Here is a 19123-nt window from a genome sequence, read left to right as displayed (position 1 = left end):
TGAATAGATAAGCTTTTAATAAAACAAAAGTATTTATAGATTGTACCCCAATTACACATGTTAACTTGAGTTTAAAATAGAGCAAATATGAAACATATAACTACATTAAAGCCGATCGACTTTTAGTTGGCCGACCCTGAAGTAAACTCGACTTTTTATTGTTGGCTCGTTGTCAAGTCCTATAATCCATAACCAATAAGCCGAAGCCATAAAGCAAAACTGAGTGGACTCAAACTAATCCTTATACATAACCAATAATTATGGAACACCTAAATTCTATGTTCACACATGAATTGATAACCAACTCAAGACACTAACTGACATAAAATCCGATTATATTTGGATAATTTTTTGCTTAAAACTAGTATTAGTAGCAATCTATAATTCAAAGGCTTCAAAAGAGAACATCGGAGCTTTGCTTTTCCAGGTATTACTCATTCCATCTTTTCCCACAATTTCCTCTTCAAAAACTCACTTTCTCCTATTAGATCCCAAATTGTCTTCTTTTTCATCATCAAACATAACTCTCATTCTTAATTTCGGTAAACCCTAAATCACCTCTATTTCTAAATTGATTCATATGCTTTATGTTTTACTACTAATAATTAATTGTGTTTGTTGAATTAATTGTGTCTTTTAAATTTTCATTCTTAATAAATATCAGATCATTTGGAGCTGTAACAGCTGTTTACTTCTAAAGTTCGTTGATTTCTTGATCTTCTTCTATACCCATGAATCCGAGAAGGTTTGGCAATCTTTTTATCAATTTTATAAAAAGAACATTCATGATTTTTAGCTTAGTTTATAGATACAATTGCTTATTTTCGTGCTTTTTAATTATATATGCATTTCTTAAGTGAGATCACTTAGGGTTTGATGATAGGAATTTGGGAATTGTTGCAATTAGAATTCTTTAGTACAAAAAATAGCAGTGCGGTTTTAATTTTTAACTGTATTGTAATTGTGGTTGATTAAGGAGCAAAGTTGTGAAATTCGGAACTGGGAAATAAACTACAAAGTGCCTTAATTGATCATTTCATTAGTATATAAATAGGTGGTGATCATTTTTATCAAGAAAAAAATGATTGGATGGAGAATTAGGGGTTGGCAAAGTGTGTTTTTGTGGGTATATGATTTATGAATGCCATTTTGTCATGTTTGGTAAAATACTATAAATGTATCCCTTTGGGTTATCTTTAAGTATTTGAAATAGGATCTTGATAACAAACACCTAGGCATGGCAAAAGCTAACCCGACCAGCTAACCCAAATTTAACCCGAAATAAGTAGATTTAGGTTGGGATTTTGACCAAATGGGTTTAAATCAAGACCAAAATCTTAAACCTGAACAAAATTTTGTAACTCATTTAATTCAACGGATTAATTTCAAGTCATATCAATTTATGTGATTTGCTAAAATATGTACTATGATTTGTAATTTGCTTAATTTGTTAACTAATCAAATCATGATTGGGTTGGATTGACCCTAAGCAAATTGGTCAAACGACCTTTATAAATATCTTAAGTTTCTCTCTCTATATATAAACAAGTTACGTGTGTTGAATAGTTCGGGTTAGGGTTCATTCCAATTATCTAAATGGGTTAGGTTCGGAACAGGGGGTTTCTAACCCATTGATATATTACCCAAACACGAATCCAACTTGTAGATGGTTGAACGCCCCACATGATGTTCTTAATAAGGATATAAATCAATTTAAATAGTAAACTCAAATATATCTTATACTTTGAATTATAGAAGCATTAATTATATTACCTAATATAACATAAATTTTTGAATTTATCACCAAATCACGAGTCAAAATATATTACTATAATATTTTGATCTTTTATTTGTTTCTTAATTTATGTCTTCCAATTCTGATGATCACTTTACACAACTAGTAGGAATACTATTTTGGAAAGCATATTTTGTGATTGAACATATCTTCTACTTGTGAGATGGATCACGGGAAGAAAAAATTTATAAACTTCAATTTCTACAAGTAGAAACTAACTTACTAAGTATACATTGGCTTTTTGACTTGGTTCACCAAGATTTGTTGTTTTCTTGTTTTGTTTTTCCCTTTTCTCCAGTATATTTGCATGATGCTATCTGGTTACGGCAAATTTCTGTTAAATTACTGATTAAAATAAAATATGGGACAAAATTTTTTTGTTATAAGGGATTAAAATAAAATCTAGTGTCCGTCATATGGAAAATGTCATGGTTCACTTGTGGACTGGTGATTTTGCATGTCAATGGAATTTTCAATTGTGTTAGCTTAGGCAGAAATTTTGTCATCATTCTTTTTGCGTATGGCTTCCTTACTTCTGTTCAACTGTAACCTGTGTTGGTCATGCTGTTAAATTATTATATACTGCAAAGTGGTTGGTGTCTTTCTCCTGTAGTAGATTATGCAAGTCATTTGTGCAACGAGCACAATCATGTCTCTGTTTCTGGTAAAAAGGTCTTAGAACATAGAGAGTAGCGCTAGTCAATGGAAATAGGTGCTTAAAAACCAATAGTTGTACTGGTTTAAAGTTGGCATGAACATGAGGAACATGCTTTTGCTTGGAGTCTTATGATACTGTGTATCTAAGCATCCAAGATGTTAAGGTTATTAGGAATAGTGTATAATATCCATGTTTTGAGCCATATTGGGCCATTTCAAGAGGTTCGTATATTTACTGTGCTGCAATATTTGAAAACATCATTGTCATCTGTGTACTTTTCCTCTCTTTGTCGCATAAAAATTATATGCTATCTTTTTAATCTTCGGACTTCAGACTTATTAGCTGTAAACTTTCACCTGACGAATATTTTCTTTCTCTTGAATGTTGCTTCTCCCTGGATGGATATTGTTTGTTTTTAGAATTGTACCAGAATAATCTGCTTCGACACCTTTGGCTAATATATTCGACTCGCGCTTGTTTGCAGGGATTATAGAGGCTCTAGAGCTTCTGCCTTTGATGGCATTGAAGAGGGAGGTATCAGAGCCTCATCCTCATATTCCTCTCACGAAATTGATGAACATGATAATGATAGAGCTCTTGATGGGCTGGCAGATCGAGTCAACCTTCTGAAAAAAGCAAGTTGTTCCTTCCCCATTAATTTATTTCAGAACTTGTTCTATTACATCTATGTCTCTTTTCTCACCAATTTGTCAATGAATATATCTTTCCAGTTTTTATTTATCAATTAATCCATGGATCTATCTATTATTTTCCTCCTATTCATTTGACTATTCCACTTATCTCTTTTATTTATTTATTTATTAATTTATTTTGTAAGGTATAAGGTCCATTATCATGATTTTGCTAAAGTATAGTTATAGAAGTTAATATACATTGAATCTGCGCTTTTCTTGGTGAAGTTAGAATTTTGGTTTTTTCAGCACCTCTGATCTTCAATTGTTTACTTCTGGTATTCTCATAATCCTTTTCTCAGAGAAGTTAGCATTTTGGTTTCCTTAACGTCTTTGCTATTCAGCTGTTTGCTTGTGTATTCACGTGAATTAGCCTTGGACACAATGGCGAAGCCTCATGGGAAGGCCGCAGAGGAGCGGCCCTGCGACCCACACTTGCGGTTCACTTTTGCAACTTATTTTTTTAGTTCGGCCCTCGACACATATTTTAATTGTATAATACTAGTACTGTTACTAGACTAGAGTAGAAGAAAGTTGATGGTCCATCTAATGGTAAAAGAAGCCTTGATATTCCCGGCCCCCTTATCTTTTATTTTCTGGTTGCGCTTATGCTTTGACATGCTAGAAATTTGTTACACTGAACATAAATATTGGACTTGTTAGAACCTACATTGTCAGAAATGTCCTATAATAATTCAACTGTGTAAGGCTGGGAAAAATTGGTTAAATTAGACTTATTCTATTTGGAATTGAACTGTGTACAAGTAGTCTTGAGTTATGACTCGTCTGAGATGTGGTAGTATTGAATATCATTTACTACTGTGAATAAACTGTTAGTCTTGAGTTATGACTTATGACTGGCCTAAACTATTAGTCTTGAGTTATGAATTGCCTGAGATGAGGTAGCATTAGCATACGAAATGTCATTGACTCCCACCTAATCGGTGTTCAGAGGGGTCATATTTCTGCAACCTTACCCAGTTACCCTTATAAAACAAAGAGGTTGTTTCTCATTGATCCCGTGACCATTGATTTTGGGGAGGCAGAGAATTATGCCACCATGCGCATCTGATTTTAAGATTTTGTTGCTGTCCAAACTCCAAACCAGTTGTATTCATCAGAAGATGGCCTGCCTGTTAGGTTGTTCTTTTGTGTTCTTGTTGTTTTTGAGTTGTACTTCTACTCTCAGTCTAATAGACATTACTCATTAGACTTGTATTCTTACACTACACTGAATGAAAGCAGAAGGTAAATTATTGCTTATATGACTCCAAGGATCCAAGTGATGAACAAAACTAATCTGTTTCGTTGAAATGTGCTACATTTGCAGTTAAGTGGTGACGTACATGAAGAAGTGGATGCTCATAACCGGATGTTAGATCGAATGGTACATATGACTGTCACTTGCTTCAATTTTGAACATTCAGCTTTCTAGCCAGTTCTTCATATAAAATGATAATTTTGCTTGCACGTATCGAATAATTCTGTAGGGTAATGAAATGGATTCATCACGAGGATTCTTGTCAGGAACCATGGATCGGTTTAAGCAGGTAAAAACCGAAATTCAAGTTTGGTGGTTACCGCTTATGAGTTATATTTGTCTGGTTAAAATGAAATATTTGAAGGAAATCTAGTTTGGTGGCTCCCGCTTAGGCGGGTTTTAGGGGTCGTATATATGCAACCTTACCCCTCGTAAAAACAAAGAGGCTATCTCCTGCAAGGTGCCCGAGGAAGGAAGAATTAAGGTTAAAAACGTCGTATTTATGTTGAAATCTTGTATTATCTACTGGAAATTCAAGTCCATCAAAACATTTCATTGAAATATATGCTTATATGATTATGGATAATATATATATATATATATATATATATATATATATATATATATATATATATATATATATATATATATATATATATATAGGGTCAAGTTCCAGTGAGAACCAAGCTTATATGAGAACCGTGAGAATCAATCAACCTGATAAAAAGTGTTACTTTTTTACAGAAAATGTGTTACTTCTAGGCAAAAAAATGTTGCTTTTTTTAAAAAAAATTGGTACTTTTTAGCAAAAAATTGTTACTTTCAGAAAAGTTTTCAATAAATAAAAAATACAAAGTAACACGTTTTTTCCGAAAAGTAACTTTTATGTTAAAAGTGACAGTTTTTTGTGAGTTTTGTTCAGAATTTTTTTTCTGAAAGTAACACTTTTTTGATAAAAACTATCATCTTTTTTTTTTTAAAAAAAAAAATTTACACTTTTTTTTCCTAAAAGTAACAACTTTTTAATAGAAAAGTGACACCTTTTTATCAAATAGATTGGTTTTCACGGTTCTCATGTAAGGATGGTTCTAACTTGAACTTCTTTCTAGTTCTTATCCTCAAACTTCTATCATTATATACTGATTGATTTTCCTACAATCAGGCGTTTGAGACCAAATCAAGCAGACGGATGCTTACTCTTGTGGGCTTATTTGTGGCTATTTTCCTTATCATCTATTATCTTACTAGGTAAATGAAGTACGATACAAATTCAAGGTGTTGATCGTATCTTGGTTTTTACCTGAAATCATTTCTTTCTCAGTCGCCATGTTTTTTCGTAAGAAATTAGTACACCAGATTGTAAAGAAATTACAAAGCCATGGGAAGGACACTTGAATGTATGAAGTTGTTTGGAACACTGTATAAATGTGGTTTCAGATATTTCCAGTCGAATTTACTTGTATGTCTCAGGCTTACGATTACCTCAAAGCCGCTTCTCCCTGAATTGCTGGCAAGATGTTGTTCTTTACACTCTAGTATTTAGAAATGAAAACATGTTGATTAAACCTTAATCAAACCCAACTTCATAAACAGACCGAAAAGCGACTCAAGTATAAAAATAAAGACTACTTAACATGTTGATTAAATCTTAACCGAACCCGACTTGATATCCAAATCAACACCTGACTTGATATCCAAATCAACACCTCAACTTGTATTACGTAATGTTGGAGAAGAACCAATTTTTTCGATCTTTGTTGCTGCAAGAAAAACACCTTATATTCGACTTTTTGGGTGATTATATAACATTAAGCACGCAACACAATTTCTTCCAATTTTAAGGTTTGCGAGATTTTTTCTTTAAGAGACAAATAGAAGTTAATGCCCACAGAAATCGTAGAACAATTCAAAATGTCAATTGTTAGGCATGTTAAAAATGGGGCAGAAAGCCAGAAATTATAAAATGTGCGCAGCCCGGAAATTGAACCCGGATCTGTGCCGTGGCAGAGTGCTATTCTACCACTAGACCACTCATGCTTTAATTATAATATTGGAATTGCTTTTTTAGAGTTTTAAATTAAATTACTTTTCATGAACTCATTATTGTCATAGACTATAATTTAATTTGAGACTAATTGCTAGACCGATGTTTTATCATTGTATGAATTCATTAGACAAAAAAAACCTCATAATTAACTTATACTTGTATAATAATGTTTTATTTTATCATCTGTTTCTAAAGAATTATACTAAAATTAGTCTCTCTACGTATGATAAAGTGGTAATATAGTATGATATCATAACTTTTTCTTTTTTTTTGATTTTGCTACGATTTAATTTTATTACTTTTCAAAATTATGATTAATAGTGGTTAGAGAATGAAATAAAATTAAACAGATAGAGACAACAAAATACATATTCATCGATCATGAAAATTAAAAAAACTATAAAACTTGTGGTAGACTCACGTGTCCTCACATGCCTGCATGGGAGGGCGCATGTTAAGAAAGTTGAAGTTGTCAACGAGATAGTAGTAAATGAAATGTATTAATTACTAATATTAATTTGTATATTTACTGACTATGATTTTTAGATCTGCCTCTCTACAAAACCAAAACCAAAGACTAAATTTACTAAAATAAAAAATACAAAATAAAAACAGTAGCAAAATCAAAATCAAAGAGACAAAAGAAATATTTGCGGGTTGACATAATTTTAATTACCATGGGTAGTGACCTAAACGAAGCTCAAGGTCCAATTCTTCCCCCTCTTTCCTAAGATCATGATCTTGAATATTCCTCTTCTCATGCATATGATCTTCTTCTTCTCCCCATTTTTTAGATCCAAGAAACCCATGAATCTTACCCTTAAACCTTGAGGTTCCACCATTACTATGGTGGGGATCTTGCTTAGAGGAGTAGAGTAATCTTGTATTAATAACTTGATCAACTTGATCATCATCATAATCATCATTATCATCCACTAATAACATTTCTTTATTGTTAAGTATTGTATTAATAGGCTCTTTATTAGGGCTAGAATTAGGTTTATTGGTGGTAGTCCTATCTTTTCTATGAATATTCATGTGACCTCCTAGAGCTTGAGCTGTGTTGAACCCTCTTTGACAAAACACACAATCATAAGATCTTGATACTATACTTCCTCCACTATCCATATGATTTTGATGATGATGATCATGATCATGGTGATGATGATCAACATCTTGGAGGTTTAAGAGGCTCATTTATTTTTATTTTATGGTATCTTAAGTTGTTGTTTAATTTGGATTCCCATGGGAAATAAGCTTGTTGTAAGTCATTATATACAAGTTCATGTGAAAGAATTTGAATATTGAAAGTTGATTAGGAAGAAAAAGACAAGGAGATCAAGTTAGGGGGATGAAAATTTAATAAGTCATGAAAATATTGTGTGGGGTCAGTCTATAACTCCATACAGATAGTATCATCGACTAGAATGTAGTCAGGGTGTTACAAAATATATAATATCTAGGATTGAAATTAAGAAAATACATTATTTTTCTTTACGTACTTTTTAATATTTAATATTTTGTTTGTTTTCTTAATTTTAACATTACCTCTTGGAATGATTTGTGGTTGATTAGTTATTTGATTGATAATATTGTGGATTAATACTACTAAATTGATTAATCGATTGGTTGAACTTGAACGTTTCTTTTTAAGAAACGATTTGGTTGAAACTAGAAACTAAGTTAATCTATGATACAAGCAAATTAAGAGTCTTTCGCTTGAGGGCACTATCATATTAAAACTAAAATGATTGTTGGCTTGAGTTAGCTGATTTGACCAGTTAGAAGTATTAATTAGTTTACTAGTCGTTAAGTCATTTGTTTAAATCAACTGTTATGAATATCAATACTTGGTAAAATTTATTTAACCATTAACTCTTCTTAAAAGAAAAAGTTAGTTATAAAGCCAAAATTCAATGGAAAAAGCAACTCATAGATAAAATTTTCATTTTGACTTAAAAACAAGTTTTTTTTTGCTAATTTAAAATTTTTTCTCAAATCAAAAGTCAAAAGCTAAAGTCAAAAGGCTAAAAGAAGATATTTGCCAAATTAACTTCCCCTAATATATAAACTTGGGGGAATCTAATCAACATATATATAAGCATAAAAAAAATCAATCATATATATATATATATATATATATATATATATATATATATATATATATATATGATCTTAGGTTTTACAAGCATGATAAGTCTTATGATAATTAATTTCCCGCATGCATGGTAGGGCTTCTTAATGGTTACAAACGATAGTGAAGAAGAAGAAAAAAGCAAACAACACAAAACCATCACCACTTTGTGATGTACATGGAATTTTCCTTTCTCTCTTTCCTTCATCATTCATGATGCACTCTCCTCTCTTGAATTCGCTATTAAAACTAATATTTTATAAGAAAAATGTTATTTTTAATAGCAAATTTAAAAAGACATAAAAAATTTACAATTAATGTAGTTTGAAAATTTTGTATATGATCTCTCTTTAATGTTTGAAGTTCATATGTTAAAAAAATCATAGATTTACACGTACAAGCTTAGTTTAGTCTGAATAAATCTAATTTAGTTTAGTAAAATTATGGAAAATTTTCTAATTGGTTAAGGAAATGAATAAAACAATTACATTAGTCTTTTAATTACATTAGTCTATTAATTTAGTGAAAGATTGCAAGAAGGTTAAAAAGTTCCTTAATTTACTTACCCAAATAACAAATTTAAAAATTAATAAACCCTATTCTAAAGTTAATATCTTCCTTTCGATTCCTATTATGAAATATGAATTAAATCATTCTATATATAATTACTTTTATTAATTATCGTGTAAAATATCAAATGTAATTAATATTGTAAAATGAAGGGTATTGAGAAAGTCAACTCAAATGCAAAAATTTAGGCAAAAAATTAAGATAATAGTCACAATTGGACAATTAATTAATTAAAATGATAAAAATCTTTCAATGATAGAGTAAAAAAAAAAACATGCGTAGTTTATATATGTCCATATTCATATGACGTATTCAGCTGACTTGAGAAAACGAATATCAATTCTTATAAATTTTAATATGAAGATGGCTACAAAAGAGTAAGCGAATACTTGGTCCACCACTGAAAATGGCAGCACTGCTTAAAACTAATTCGATCAATATTATACAATTTTGATAAATTTTATTATTTATTTATCCCAATCTAGTTCAGAACTAGTGATTTGTTAGAGTATATAACATATTTTGGAGCTTCAATCATAGGCTTAAGATTTTAGTTGAGTTGGTTCCTTGACATGGTATCAGAAGCCAACGTGACAAGAGGTTACGGGTTCGAATCTCAACCATCCTTCCTTTAAAGTGAAATATTTAGCGGCAGGTATGAGAAGGGCCTATGCTGCATCCACACTTCTAGTCCAATGGGTTCTCGTGTGAGGGGACGTGTTAGAGTACATAACATATCTTAGAGCCTCAACTATTAGCTTAACCTTTGGTTGAGTTGGTTTCTTGACATGATTTGAGCTTTATTTACACAAATTCTTAAATGAGATGATTATATGGTGAGACTAGTTCTATTGGACTGACCTATGTACATTTAGTGTATTAAAGCGATTACTTACAATTTTAACATGATTAATTAGAAAAGTGGACTAATTATGAGTTTATCTCATGATGAAATGGCCTCATACAAGAAAAATTGCGTTATTTATTATTTACCTAATTCTCATGTGTAGGGGCGGTTCGGCTCCTTAAATTTATGGGCCTTAAGTATTAGACTGACTTGTGTATATTTAATGGATTAAAATAATTACTTATAATAAAGTACATAAGACATATTATAATTTATTGGTATCAAAATTTATTATATACTCTATTAATCCTATATATTGATATTGTTTACTGATTGTTATTAATCATATACACAAGTGACTAAAAAAACAAAATATATTACATAAATTTTTTATATTTTAGATGTATTCATTGTATAGGAAAAAAAACTAGTTATATTAATCCAAGACAGAAAAGAACATATATAAAGAGCAATACTTTTGGCACAATATGCATGTTGTATTCATTAGGCGGGAAAGAAACGTAAGAGTAGTTCGAAAGAAGTAAAGCATGCTATTCCTAATTGCATTGCTAGGTACGGTGCATAATTATTAGTGATAATTATTGACTAATTTTTGGGTTTATATATTAATAAAGAAAAATTATTAATTAATTAGAAAATAGGAAAAAGGGTGACTTTTGTTGGTTATGGACAATTAGGAAAGACATGGAAGACAACTACTAGAGTGATGCAACCATATACCATGCCCTTTAACCAAATAGTGTTGTCTTCTTATTTTCATTATGCTAATTTTTATTGCATGAGAAAGAAATGTGATCCAAAGATTAGGAAAAGGATAGATTAGTAAGAAAAATACAACAAGATGGACTTCTTCAACCTAATTTTTAAAGTAACTTTTACGGTCTGTTTGGTACCTGGTATTAGAGGATGGTAATAGTAATAAAATTAAGTAATAAAAAATTTGGTTGTTTGGATGCCTTCAATGGTAATGGATGGTAATAAAATAAGGTAATGAAATTACCAAAAAGGGCCATTTTTATTACCATCAAACAACCTGGTATTAGGCTGTAATGGTAATGAAGTATTACTGTGGTAATAAAATAAGGTAATGTTGTTTCGAGCTAAAGAAAAAAAAATAATGAAGAAAAAAAGGTAATATATGTAATTATCTAAATAAATATTATTATTAAAAAAAGAATCATTAGATAGAATAATTTAGATACAATAATGCTTTTAGATACAAATATACAATAATGAAACAAAGAGTCATTACCATTTTTTATTACTAACAACCAAATGCAATCAATGGAATATTATCTTCCATTACCATTCTTTAGTTATGCACACCAAACAAAAGAATCTTCATTACCAATTCTCATATCTAGTTCTTCATTACTATTGCTATTACAACATTTCATTCCTATTACTTCATTACCATCAACCAAACGGGCCGTTAAGGGTTTTATTTGATTTAAATGGTTATTGTTAGAGTATATAAAATATCTTGAGAAGTTGTGAAGATGAATGCAACTATGATGGCGAGGTTTGTTAATGAGACATATCTCCCCATCGGAAATCAAATTCTTTTGGCTATAAATGCACCTGCAAGCTAGGAGCAAGATGAATTGGCTCTGATATCATGTCAAAGAATCAATTCAACAAAAAACTTAAGTTGATAATTAAAGCTTTAGGATATGTTATATATTTTAACAACTACAGATTTCATTCTACTATTAGACTAACTTATAAGTTCACAAATTCTTGTGAGAGACGGTCTCTTTGAGAGACCATCTCTCATTAGGCTGATCCATCATATATTTTTAAAATTTCTTTAAGTAGGCATTAAGAATGATGTAAGTAGACATTTAAGATATTAAAAGTAGGCATTAAGGATACGATAAATAAGCATTAAGAATAACGTAAATAGGCATTAAGAATACGATAAGTAGACATTAATCTTTAATGGACTGAGCTTAAATTACGTCTCTTAAAAAGAGGATCTCTCAGTAGACTACCTGTATAAGTTTGGAAATCGATTATGAAAATACTTCTAGTCTAGACACTACAGCAATCTAGCTAGCTAGATTATGATGAGTTATTTGGATGGTCATTGGAGACTAGTTGATTAAATTATTTTCATGTTAAGAGTCATTAATTATTTGTCGATTATAGATAGAATTTATACCTTATAATTGGGTTAATTATTAACTTATTCTCAAACTATTAAGACTTGAAACCTATCAATTATCAAGGTGCTCAAAATTATTTGCTTTAAAATATAATGGATTCCTGAAATTCTTTTGGGCCTGGATCACTTCGTTTCGGCCTCTTTATAACAAACCCAAAAATCTAAGTCACATTATGCTTGGAAAAGCTTGAGACTTTGAGAGAAGCTTTCACTAATTCTTCATGAGACGGTCTCTGCAAGAGACACTTTTTATGGAAAGGTTATTAGCACAATAAATACAATTATTAATATTATTTCTTATTTTGAAGTCGTCTTACCGAAAAAAAATATCTAACAAGAGTAGTTCAACAACTTTATACAAGCTCGTCCTACGATGATACATGTTCAAGTCCGGAGTTCAAATTAAAAAAGAGTGTTTCCATACATGAAGTTCATCAACTTTAGGTTTTCTAATCAAATTACCTAAGTCATGATCTAGACATGCTCGAGCTTGAATCCTGTTTCAAATGTTTGACACTAATTATTTATGAATGGCTAAAAATATTAATAAGTTGATATTTTATCATAAATTTCCTCAACTAAGACTTTTTATTCATGATAATTTTTTTCAAAAATAGAAAATGTAATTCCAATAATGTATACAAAAAAGTTAGAAAAGGAATGATGAGAATGACCTTCATGGACAAGTAAGAATGAAGTCTACAAATATAAAGAGGGAAATACACATTCATACATTCACTAACTCTACTCTTCCTTTATGCCATCCCCTCCTCTTTCACTAAAACAATAGCCTTTGTCAGCTTACCTCCCAAACAACATAATTCTTTTTCTTCTCTCTATTTTCACATTTTATTTAACGTCATTATCATCATATTCAGTATATTCTACTCACAAAAGCTATACATGATCAAGGTCTGGAGAAGGTTAGATGATGTTAGACCATATCCCTCCGATCATACAATAAAAGAATTATTTGCCCTACATATTATTTTCATTGAATATAAATTAAAAAAGGATACAATGCTTTTACAATATATGAAAAGATACCTAGGATAATATAAAAAATACCTAATATATTATATATAAGTATACTAAGAAGAAAATAATATCTTGCAAATATTATTATATTTCATTATTCATTATACATGAAAACATATGTAGCATAGTTTATATGTTCGCATTAATTTTTAAATCCCCATTCATAAAATTGATATATATTTTTTATAAGATTGATATTGATAATGATATTAATCCTCATAATATATTATTATTAATAGTAATTTTACTATTAGTAGTAATTTTAATAGATCTCCCTTCATTTCATACATGATACCTAATAAAACACATGGGCATTTATATTTAGATAATTATGAAGTAGTAGGGGTTTGAAAAGAAAAACGAAAAAGAAGAAATAAAAAGAGAGAAAGTGTTTGCTAGTTATAGTTAGAACTTTGGCAAATAACATGGTTGCCAAATATGGAAACACCATCATGCAACTGACTTACATCCAGACATCGTTGGGAACATGCGAAATATACTTATTATTAGTTGTATAGACTTGTATGTGTAATCTAGTAATTTAAGTACTTTTTTTTATTCAATTATTTGAAAAGATACTCTTTCTGTCCCATAATTTATGCTATAATTATATAATATAAGTATAGTTTGTAAGTAACCTATAACAAAAAACAAAAATAATGTTTATATATCATGAGAAAGTGGGAGAAAAGTGTAAATAAGATAAAATAATAAGTCAAACTTATAGATGAAAATTAAAAAAATTAATTATACGGGTCACGACCAAATAAAAAAACATACAAACCCATATAAGATAGACTAAAATGGAAAATATATTAAAGACAATAAAGATATTGAACACAAGGATCTCAATAGAAGAATCACAGTATTTATGCATTTAGGATTATAAACATTGAAAACATAAAAGGTATTCATAATATAACTTAGCCCAAAAGAATAGGATTATAAACTTAAATAAAACATAAATAAACTCGAACCGTCACAAAATAGGAGTCTTCATCGGGTATATACTTGATCAAACGAGTGTGTGATGTGCTCATTCAAGCACCAACGATAAAAATCTATCGCAAAAACCATAAAAGTGAGTCTTATATTTGCTCATTTGAGCAAAAAAGCCTCTTATCAGAGCTTGGTGGTTACTGCATGCTTTGAATTTTTAAGGGACCAGGGTTCAAATACTTATCCAATTAACCAAAAAAAACTTAATTAATCTTTTTTGTCATGAAAATATATATATATATATATATATATATATATATATATATATATATATATATATATATATATATATATATATATATATATATATATATATATATATATATATATATATATATATATATATATATATATATATATATATATATACACACATATATATATATATGGAAGCGCCGCCCTTAGTAGCGTTTTTTAAAAAGAGCAAAAATGCTATTTTAGGCAGCATTTTCCCTCTACTGCCCAAAACGCAACTTTCAGCCCATCAAAGTACAAAAACGCTGTTCTTGACAGTGTTTTTCTAGAAATTTATTTTTGCAAATAGTTTAACGTGACACTTATTTTTCCAAATAGTTAAAAAATAAGCTTAAAAATAATTCAAATAAATCATCAACATCATAGCCAGTGTATCCCGTTCATAAAAACTATATAATCAGGGTCATAGGTGGGAGGGAAGGAAGGCGACAATGTAGGAATGTATTATATTTTCAGAATATTAGTTATTTCCTTTCCTTAATTTTTATATAGGATTATAGTATATTATTCTTTTTTCCTTTTTTAGCTTCCTAAAATTCTTGTATAAATAAAGGGCTGTATTATTCATAATAATTAATACAAATAGTATTCCTGAACCTAAATTCCGCATTGTTCAATTCTTCAGGCAACTCATACCCATAAAGAAAAGTGCGGTTAAAGAGTCACTCGACTCGAAAAGATCCACATATGAATCCTCATAACGGAGAAAATAAGTTGTGATAGAGTCACTTAGGGTTAAAGTATATACATTGTATTAGTGTTTTTCCATGTTGGTTGAAGTTTATTTAACGTTGTGAGTTCATGGATCAGAAGATTCAGATATTGGGAAGTTCAAACATCTGTCACAAGAAATCATTCGTTTTGACGAAAGCAGAAAAGTATACTAAGTTCAGTAGCTTCGTAGTATTTCAACTTCACTATTAGTCTCTACTTTTTAGTTCACAGATTTTACCACTACGAGCTTTCTTATTGTACTTATCATTGTTGTATTAAATTATTAATACAGTAGTACCCTAGGATCTATTCTTAGATTTTTATAAGTTTAATTTATGGTTTAGATTATTTTGGAGTATATAATATATTCTAGGGTCTTAACTATCAATTTAAGTTTTTTGATTGAATTGATTTGTTGATATAGTATAAAAAGTCAGCATGATAAATAGGTCATGAGTTAGAATTCTAACCACTTCTCGTTTAAAGTAAAATGTTCAGCTCTATCTATGAAGAGCATCCACACTTCTAGCTAGTCCAAAGGGCTTTTATGTGAGAAGAGAAATTAGAGTATATAACATATTTTAGGTCTCAATCATCAATTTAAACTTTTAGTTGATTAGAAACCTTGATAAAACTCACATGATAATTCCCATTTTTATGTCTTCAAAAAATTATATCAGCTTAAGCAGACAAGGACTATCAAAACCCTAATCCAAGTTATTGCATTCTCATAAATCTGAACTTAATTGTAGTATATGTTTTTCTTGTGAATTATGACGTATAAGAGTTCGATTCTCATCATTTATAAAAAGATCAATTATTTCTTGTCTTGCCTGTAAGAAAATGCTTTAGAAATACCTCGAAACCAAAAAATAAATAATTATGAAGACGGGATTATACATTGATGAGTCCTCCTGTATTGTCCTATGTTCATCTAACTTTGTCTTCTTTAATTATACTTTATCTGTATCTCATTTTGTATTACTTTTCATTTTAATTTGTTGCACTGATTTGCGTTATTTCTTTTTTTGGCAATGTTTCACTCTTATTCTTTTAATCTCCTTTACAAGTTCTCGGACTCGGACCTGAATCCGTCAATTATTTTTTAGATTCAGATTTGACCCGAATCTGATAGGTCTCAAAAATAAGACCCAGACCCTTAAAAAAAGAGCGATTTTTGAACGGGTCCAACAAAATTCTGAACCTATGACCATCCCTACTTGGTAACAAAAAATTCAAATCTTAGCTTGTTTTTTTTAATAAACCGTGCAAAAAATCAAAACTTGTTCTTTTCAACTTATATTATTTTAGCTTAATTTGTTCAATTCAACTTTATTCAGTTTAATTTTGAACGTTCATTTATATTTGTTTTTGCTTATCACTTTCACTTTGATGATATTAACAAATATTAACAAGTCTTAAAAAATAGAAATAATTCATTATTGCAAAATAATATTTGACCCAAGACTAGCAACAAGTACAACCCTTTATGATTAGCTATGATTTACAACCCAATAACATAAATAAAAAGAAAAAAAAAAGAAATTAGGTGGTACACATGAACAGTTAGAAATAGTTTGTATCACGAAAACATGGTTGATCTCTTATCCCAATAAAAGTGATGAAGTAAGCTTGATTTTGCAACCAATGAATAAGAGTACAGTCATTTAAGTTATGCTCATGTGCATGCCTTAGCTTCGAACAATTATGACACCTTGCAGTATCATACTAATACAGTACTACTACTATCTTATTTACATCTTTCAAACCAACAAAGATATACAAAGTACAATACATCATAAGTCATAACATTGAAACATCATCCATAATCATTCAAATTAACTCTTATACGTATTATGTCGCTTCAATTATCAGCTTAATCAACTTAACTAAAAATTTAAACGAATGATTTACGCTTTAATTGAAATGTTATATACTCTAACATTAACAAACTACATAATACCCCATTTTGTTATTGGTATTAAATGTGAACATGATCATAAGTATATTTCAGTGTTATAATTTAGCTAAAAATTTATCAGGAAGGGTTTGTAATAAAAAATATCTTACTCAAATTGTTTGTTTTCTTTACAAAATTTATTTTTATTTATTGTGGGTACTTTAAAAGGTGCTACAGAAAATTAATTAAGAATTAAAAGTAAAAATACTTGTTTGTGAGTGAGAGCTTCACCACCATGAAATTAATGACATAACACACATTTTGAAAGCTGAAATTAAAACTACTTCTTATTAATAACGACAATTTAATACTAATAATCAAACGCCACACTAAAATAAAATTACAAGGAATTCAAATCTCCAAAGACATGTGATAAAGTTAGAACTTTGCGATATCATTTAAATTATACATGAGAGAATCAGAGAATTAAACTTTCATGCAGGCTGGTGGTGTGAATCAAAGTCTTTAAGCACAAGACTAAAACATGATTCTCTTCAATACATATGACAAAAATTTGAATGAAATCTCTTTACAGACATCCCATAAAGTTGGAATGAAACATTGATAATTAAATTCACATCATCATGAAGTAGATCTTAATTTCATTAGTATATTATAAAAGATAATTGATCATAAGAATAGTTTCATACTATTACATAATATATAATTATTTATAGTTATAATAAATGGGTTTTTGAGTGCCCATATATGAAGTTAATTCAAACTTCTGATGCTGAAAAGGCAAAGGCAAAAGAACCTCCATAAACTTTACCTTTACTTTCTTAGAAACAAACGAACATATCATATCATCATCAGCAACTTAAAATCTCGCTCGAAAGAAACAAACAGATCTTATAATACATCATATATCAATAAAGCCTGTAACTTTCATGATCTAGTTAGCTATTAAATACCAAGTCTAAGCTCCAAATCTAGCTCACCATTTTCTTCTTCCTTTGCTTCTCTAAGACATAGTTCCAAATCCAACCTTACAACTTCCTTAATAGAAGAATTATTAATATTATTACTTTCTAAAACCCTAATTTCTTGATCTGAAGACATATTCTTCCGTTTGCCAAACACCCCTTTAGAATCATCATCGCATCCATTTTTTGTGGAGGGTGGGATGGATGAAAGTGACAGCGAGACCAACGAGTATTGTTGAGCATAGAGGCTGTTTGTTGAGGAAGAAGAAGTTGAAAAATTAACACTTGGGTTAAAATTAGGGTTAGGGTTTGGGTTAGGATTATGGTTAGGGTTTTGATCAGAATTATTAGATGATAATGGGTTATTATTAGTATTACTAGGAGAAAGTTCTCTTAATCTAGCCCTATCTCTTCTATGGATGTTCATATGACCTCCAAGAGCTTGAGCTGACCTAAATTCTCTCTTACAAAAGCTGCATGTATAGTACCTTGGAGGCCATGGATATCCATAAGGGTAATCTTTGTCAAACTTGTTGTAATTATTATTACTCAAGATTGTTTTCTCCATAGCCACAAAATAATTTAATTAATTTTTCTTGAGAATGGTTGTTGAAGAGATGGAGAAAACCATTGTAGTAAGTTTAATTTGGAGAAAGTTTGTTTGGTGGGAGATGACAGCAATGAGGAAAATAGAGCTAGCTAGGTTATAAGGTCTATAGACACATCTGTTATCTATCCCTTTGAATTTGCTATATTAATGAAATTTAGTCTAGTGAAAGTTTTTTTAGATATAGTGTAGCAAATTCATCATCATCGTACCCACTCATAAAAACTATGATCTGGATATATCTTGGCAAGAATGAAAAACGACAACTCATACTCATAAAGGAGATGCGACTATAGAGTCCCTCAGCTTGAGAACGATCCTTGAAAGAGGAATAGACTGAGTGAAACTGAAATCACAAGTCCGCATCTTACAATACAAGCTTGACCCTTAATATAGATTTAAAAAAATGGTGTAGCAAATTAAAGAAGACAA

General features: G+C 29.9%; 3 protein-coding genes across 4 annotated transcripts; 1 reads left to right on the top strand and 2 right to left on the bottom strand.

Annotated features, from left to right (window-relative positions):
- The first annotated feature begins 262 nt into the window (after nucleotides 1–262).
- Nucleotides 263–5868, top strand: LOC130799866 (bet1-like SNARE 1-1). 2 transcript variants are annotated; one of them, XM_057663138.1, is made up of 6 exons: nucleotides 263–427; nucleotides 665–745; nucleotides 2938–3088; nucleotides 4476–4532; nucleotides 4636–4695; nucleotides 5569–5868. In XM_057663138.1, the coding sequence occupies exons 2-6, from the start codon at nucleotides 732–734 to the stop codon at nucleotides 5656–5658; spliced, it is 372 nt and encodes a 123-aa protein (XP_057519121.1). In that variant the 5' UTR covers nucleotides 263–427; nucleotides 665–731; the 3' UTR covers nucleotides 5659–5868. The 2 variants fall into 2 exon arrangements, with proteins under 2 accessions (XP_057519121.1, XP_057519122.1); XM_057663139.1 differs by having other exon boundaries at nucleotides 263–542.
- Nucleotides 5775–7650, bottom strand: LOC130800126 (probable transcriptional regulator RABBIT EARS). Its single transcript, XM_057663482.1, has 2 exons — nucleotides 7130–7650; nucleotides 5775–5913 (listed from the first exon to the last, which is right to left on the bottom strand). The coding sequence occupies exons 1-2, from the start codon at nucleotides 7648–7650 to the stop codon at nucleotides 5775–5777; spliced, it is 660 nt and encodes a 219-aa protein (XP_057519465.1).
- Nucleotides 7651–18064: 10414 nt separating this feature from the next.
- On the bottom strand, nucleotides 18065–18741 carry LOC130799895 (transcriptional regulator SUPERMAN-like). Its single transcript, XM_057663177.1, has one exon. The coding sequence runs from the start codon at nucleotides 18650–18652 to the stop codon at nucleotides 18065–18067; it is 588 nt and encodes a 195-aa protein (XP_057519160.1). The 5' UTR covers nucleotides 18653–18741.
- Nucleotides 18742–19123: the final 382 nt, after the last annotated feature.

This window comes from Amaranthus tricolor, chromosome 14 (genome assembly GCF_026212465.1).
Source record: "Amaranthus tricolor cultivar Red isolate AtriRed21 chromosome 14, ASM2621246v1, whole genome shotgun sequence".
NCBI classification, from domain to species: Eukaryota; Viridiplantae; Streptophyta; class Magnoliopsida; order Caryophyllales; family Amaranthaceae; genus Amaranthus; species Amaranthus tricolor.
This window is presented reverse-complemented; position numbering and strand designations above follow the sequence as displayed.

What these genes read in the sequence shown, in the direction of transcription:
- LOC130800126 (XM_057663482.1), bottom strand. Translation starts at nt 7,650, where the DNA reads ATGAGCCTCTTAAACCTCCAAGATGTTGATCATCATCACCATGATCAT. An exon ending in CGTTTAGGTCACTACCCATG is followed by an intron (nt 5,914 to 7,129) that starts GTAATTAAAATT and finishes ACATCTTGCCAG; the next exon opens with CAATTCAGGGAGAAGCGGCT.
- LOC130799895 (XM_057663177.1), bottom strand. Translation starts at nt 18,652, where the DNA reads ATGGAGAAAACAATCTTGAGTAATAATAATTACAACAAGTTTGACAAA.
- LOC130799866 (XM_057663138.1), top strand. An exon ending in ACCGGATGTTAGATCGAATG is followed by an intron (nt 4,533 to 4,635) that starts GTACATATGACT and finishes ATAATTCTGTAG; the next exon opens with GGTAATGAAATGGATTCATC. An exon ending in CCATGGATCGGTTTAAGCAG is followed by an intron (nt 4,696 to 5,568) that starts GTAAAAACCGAA and finishes TCCTACAATCAG; the next exon opens with GCGTTTGAGACCAAATCAAG.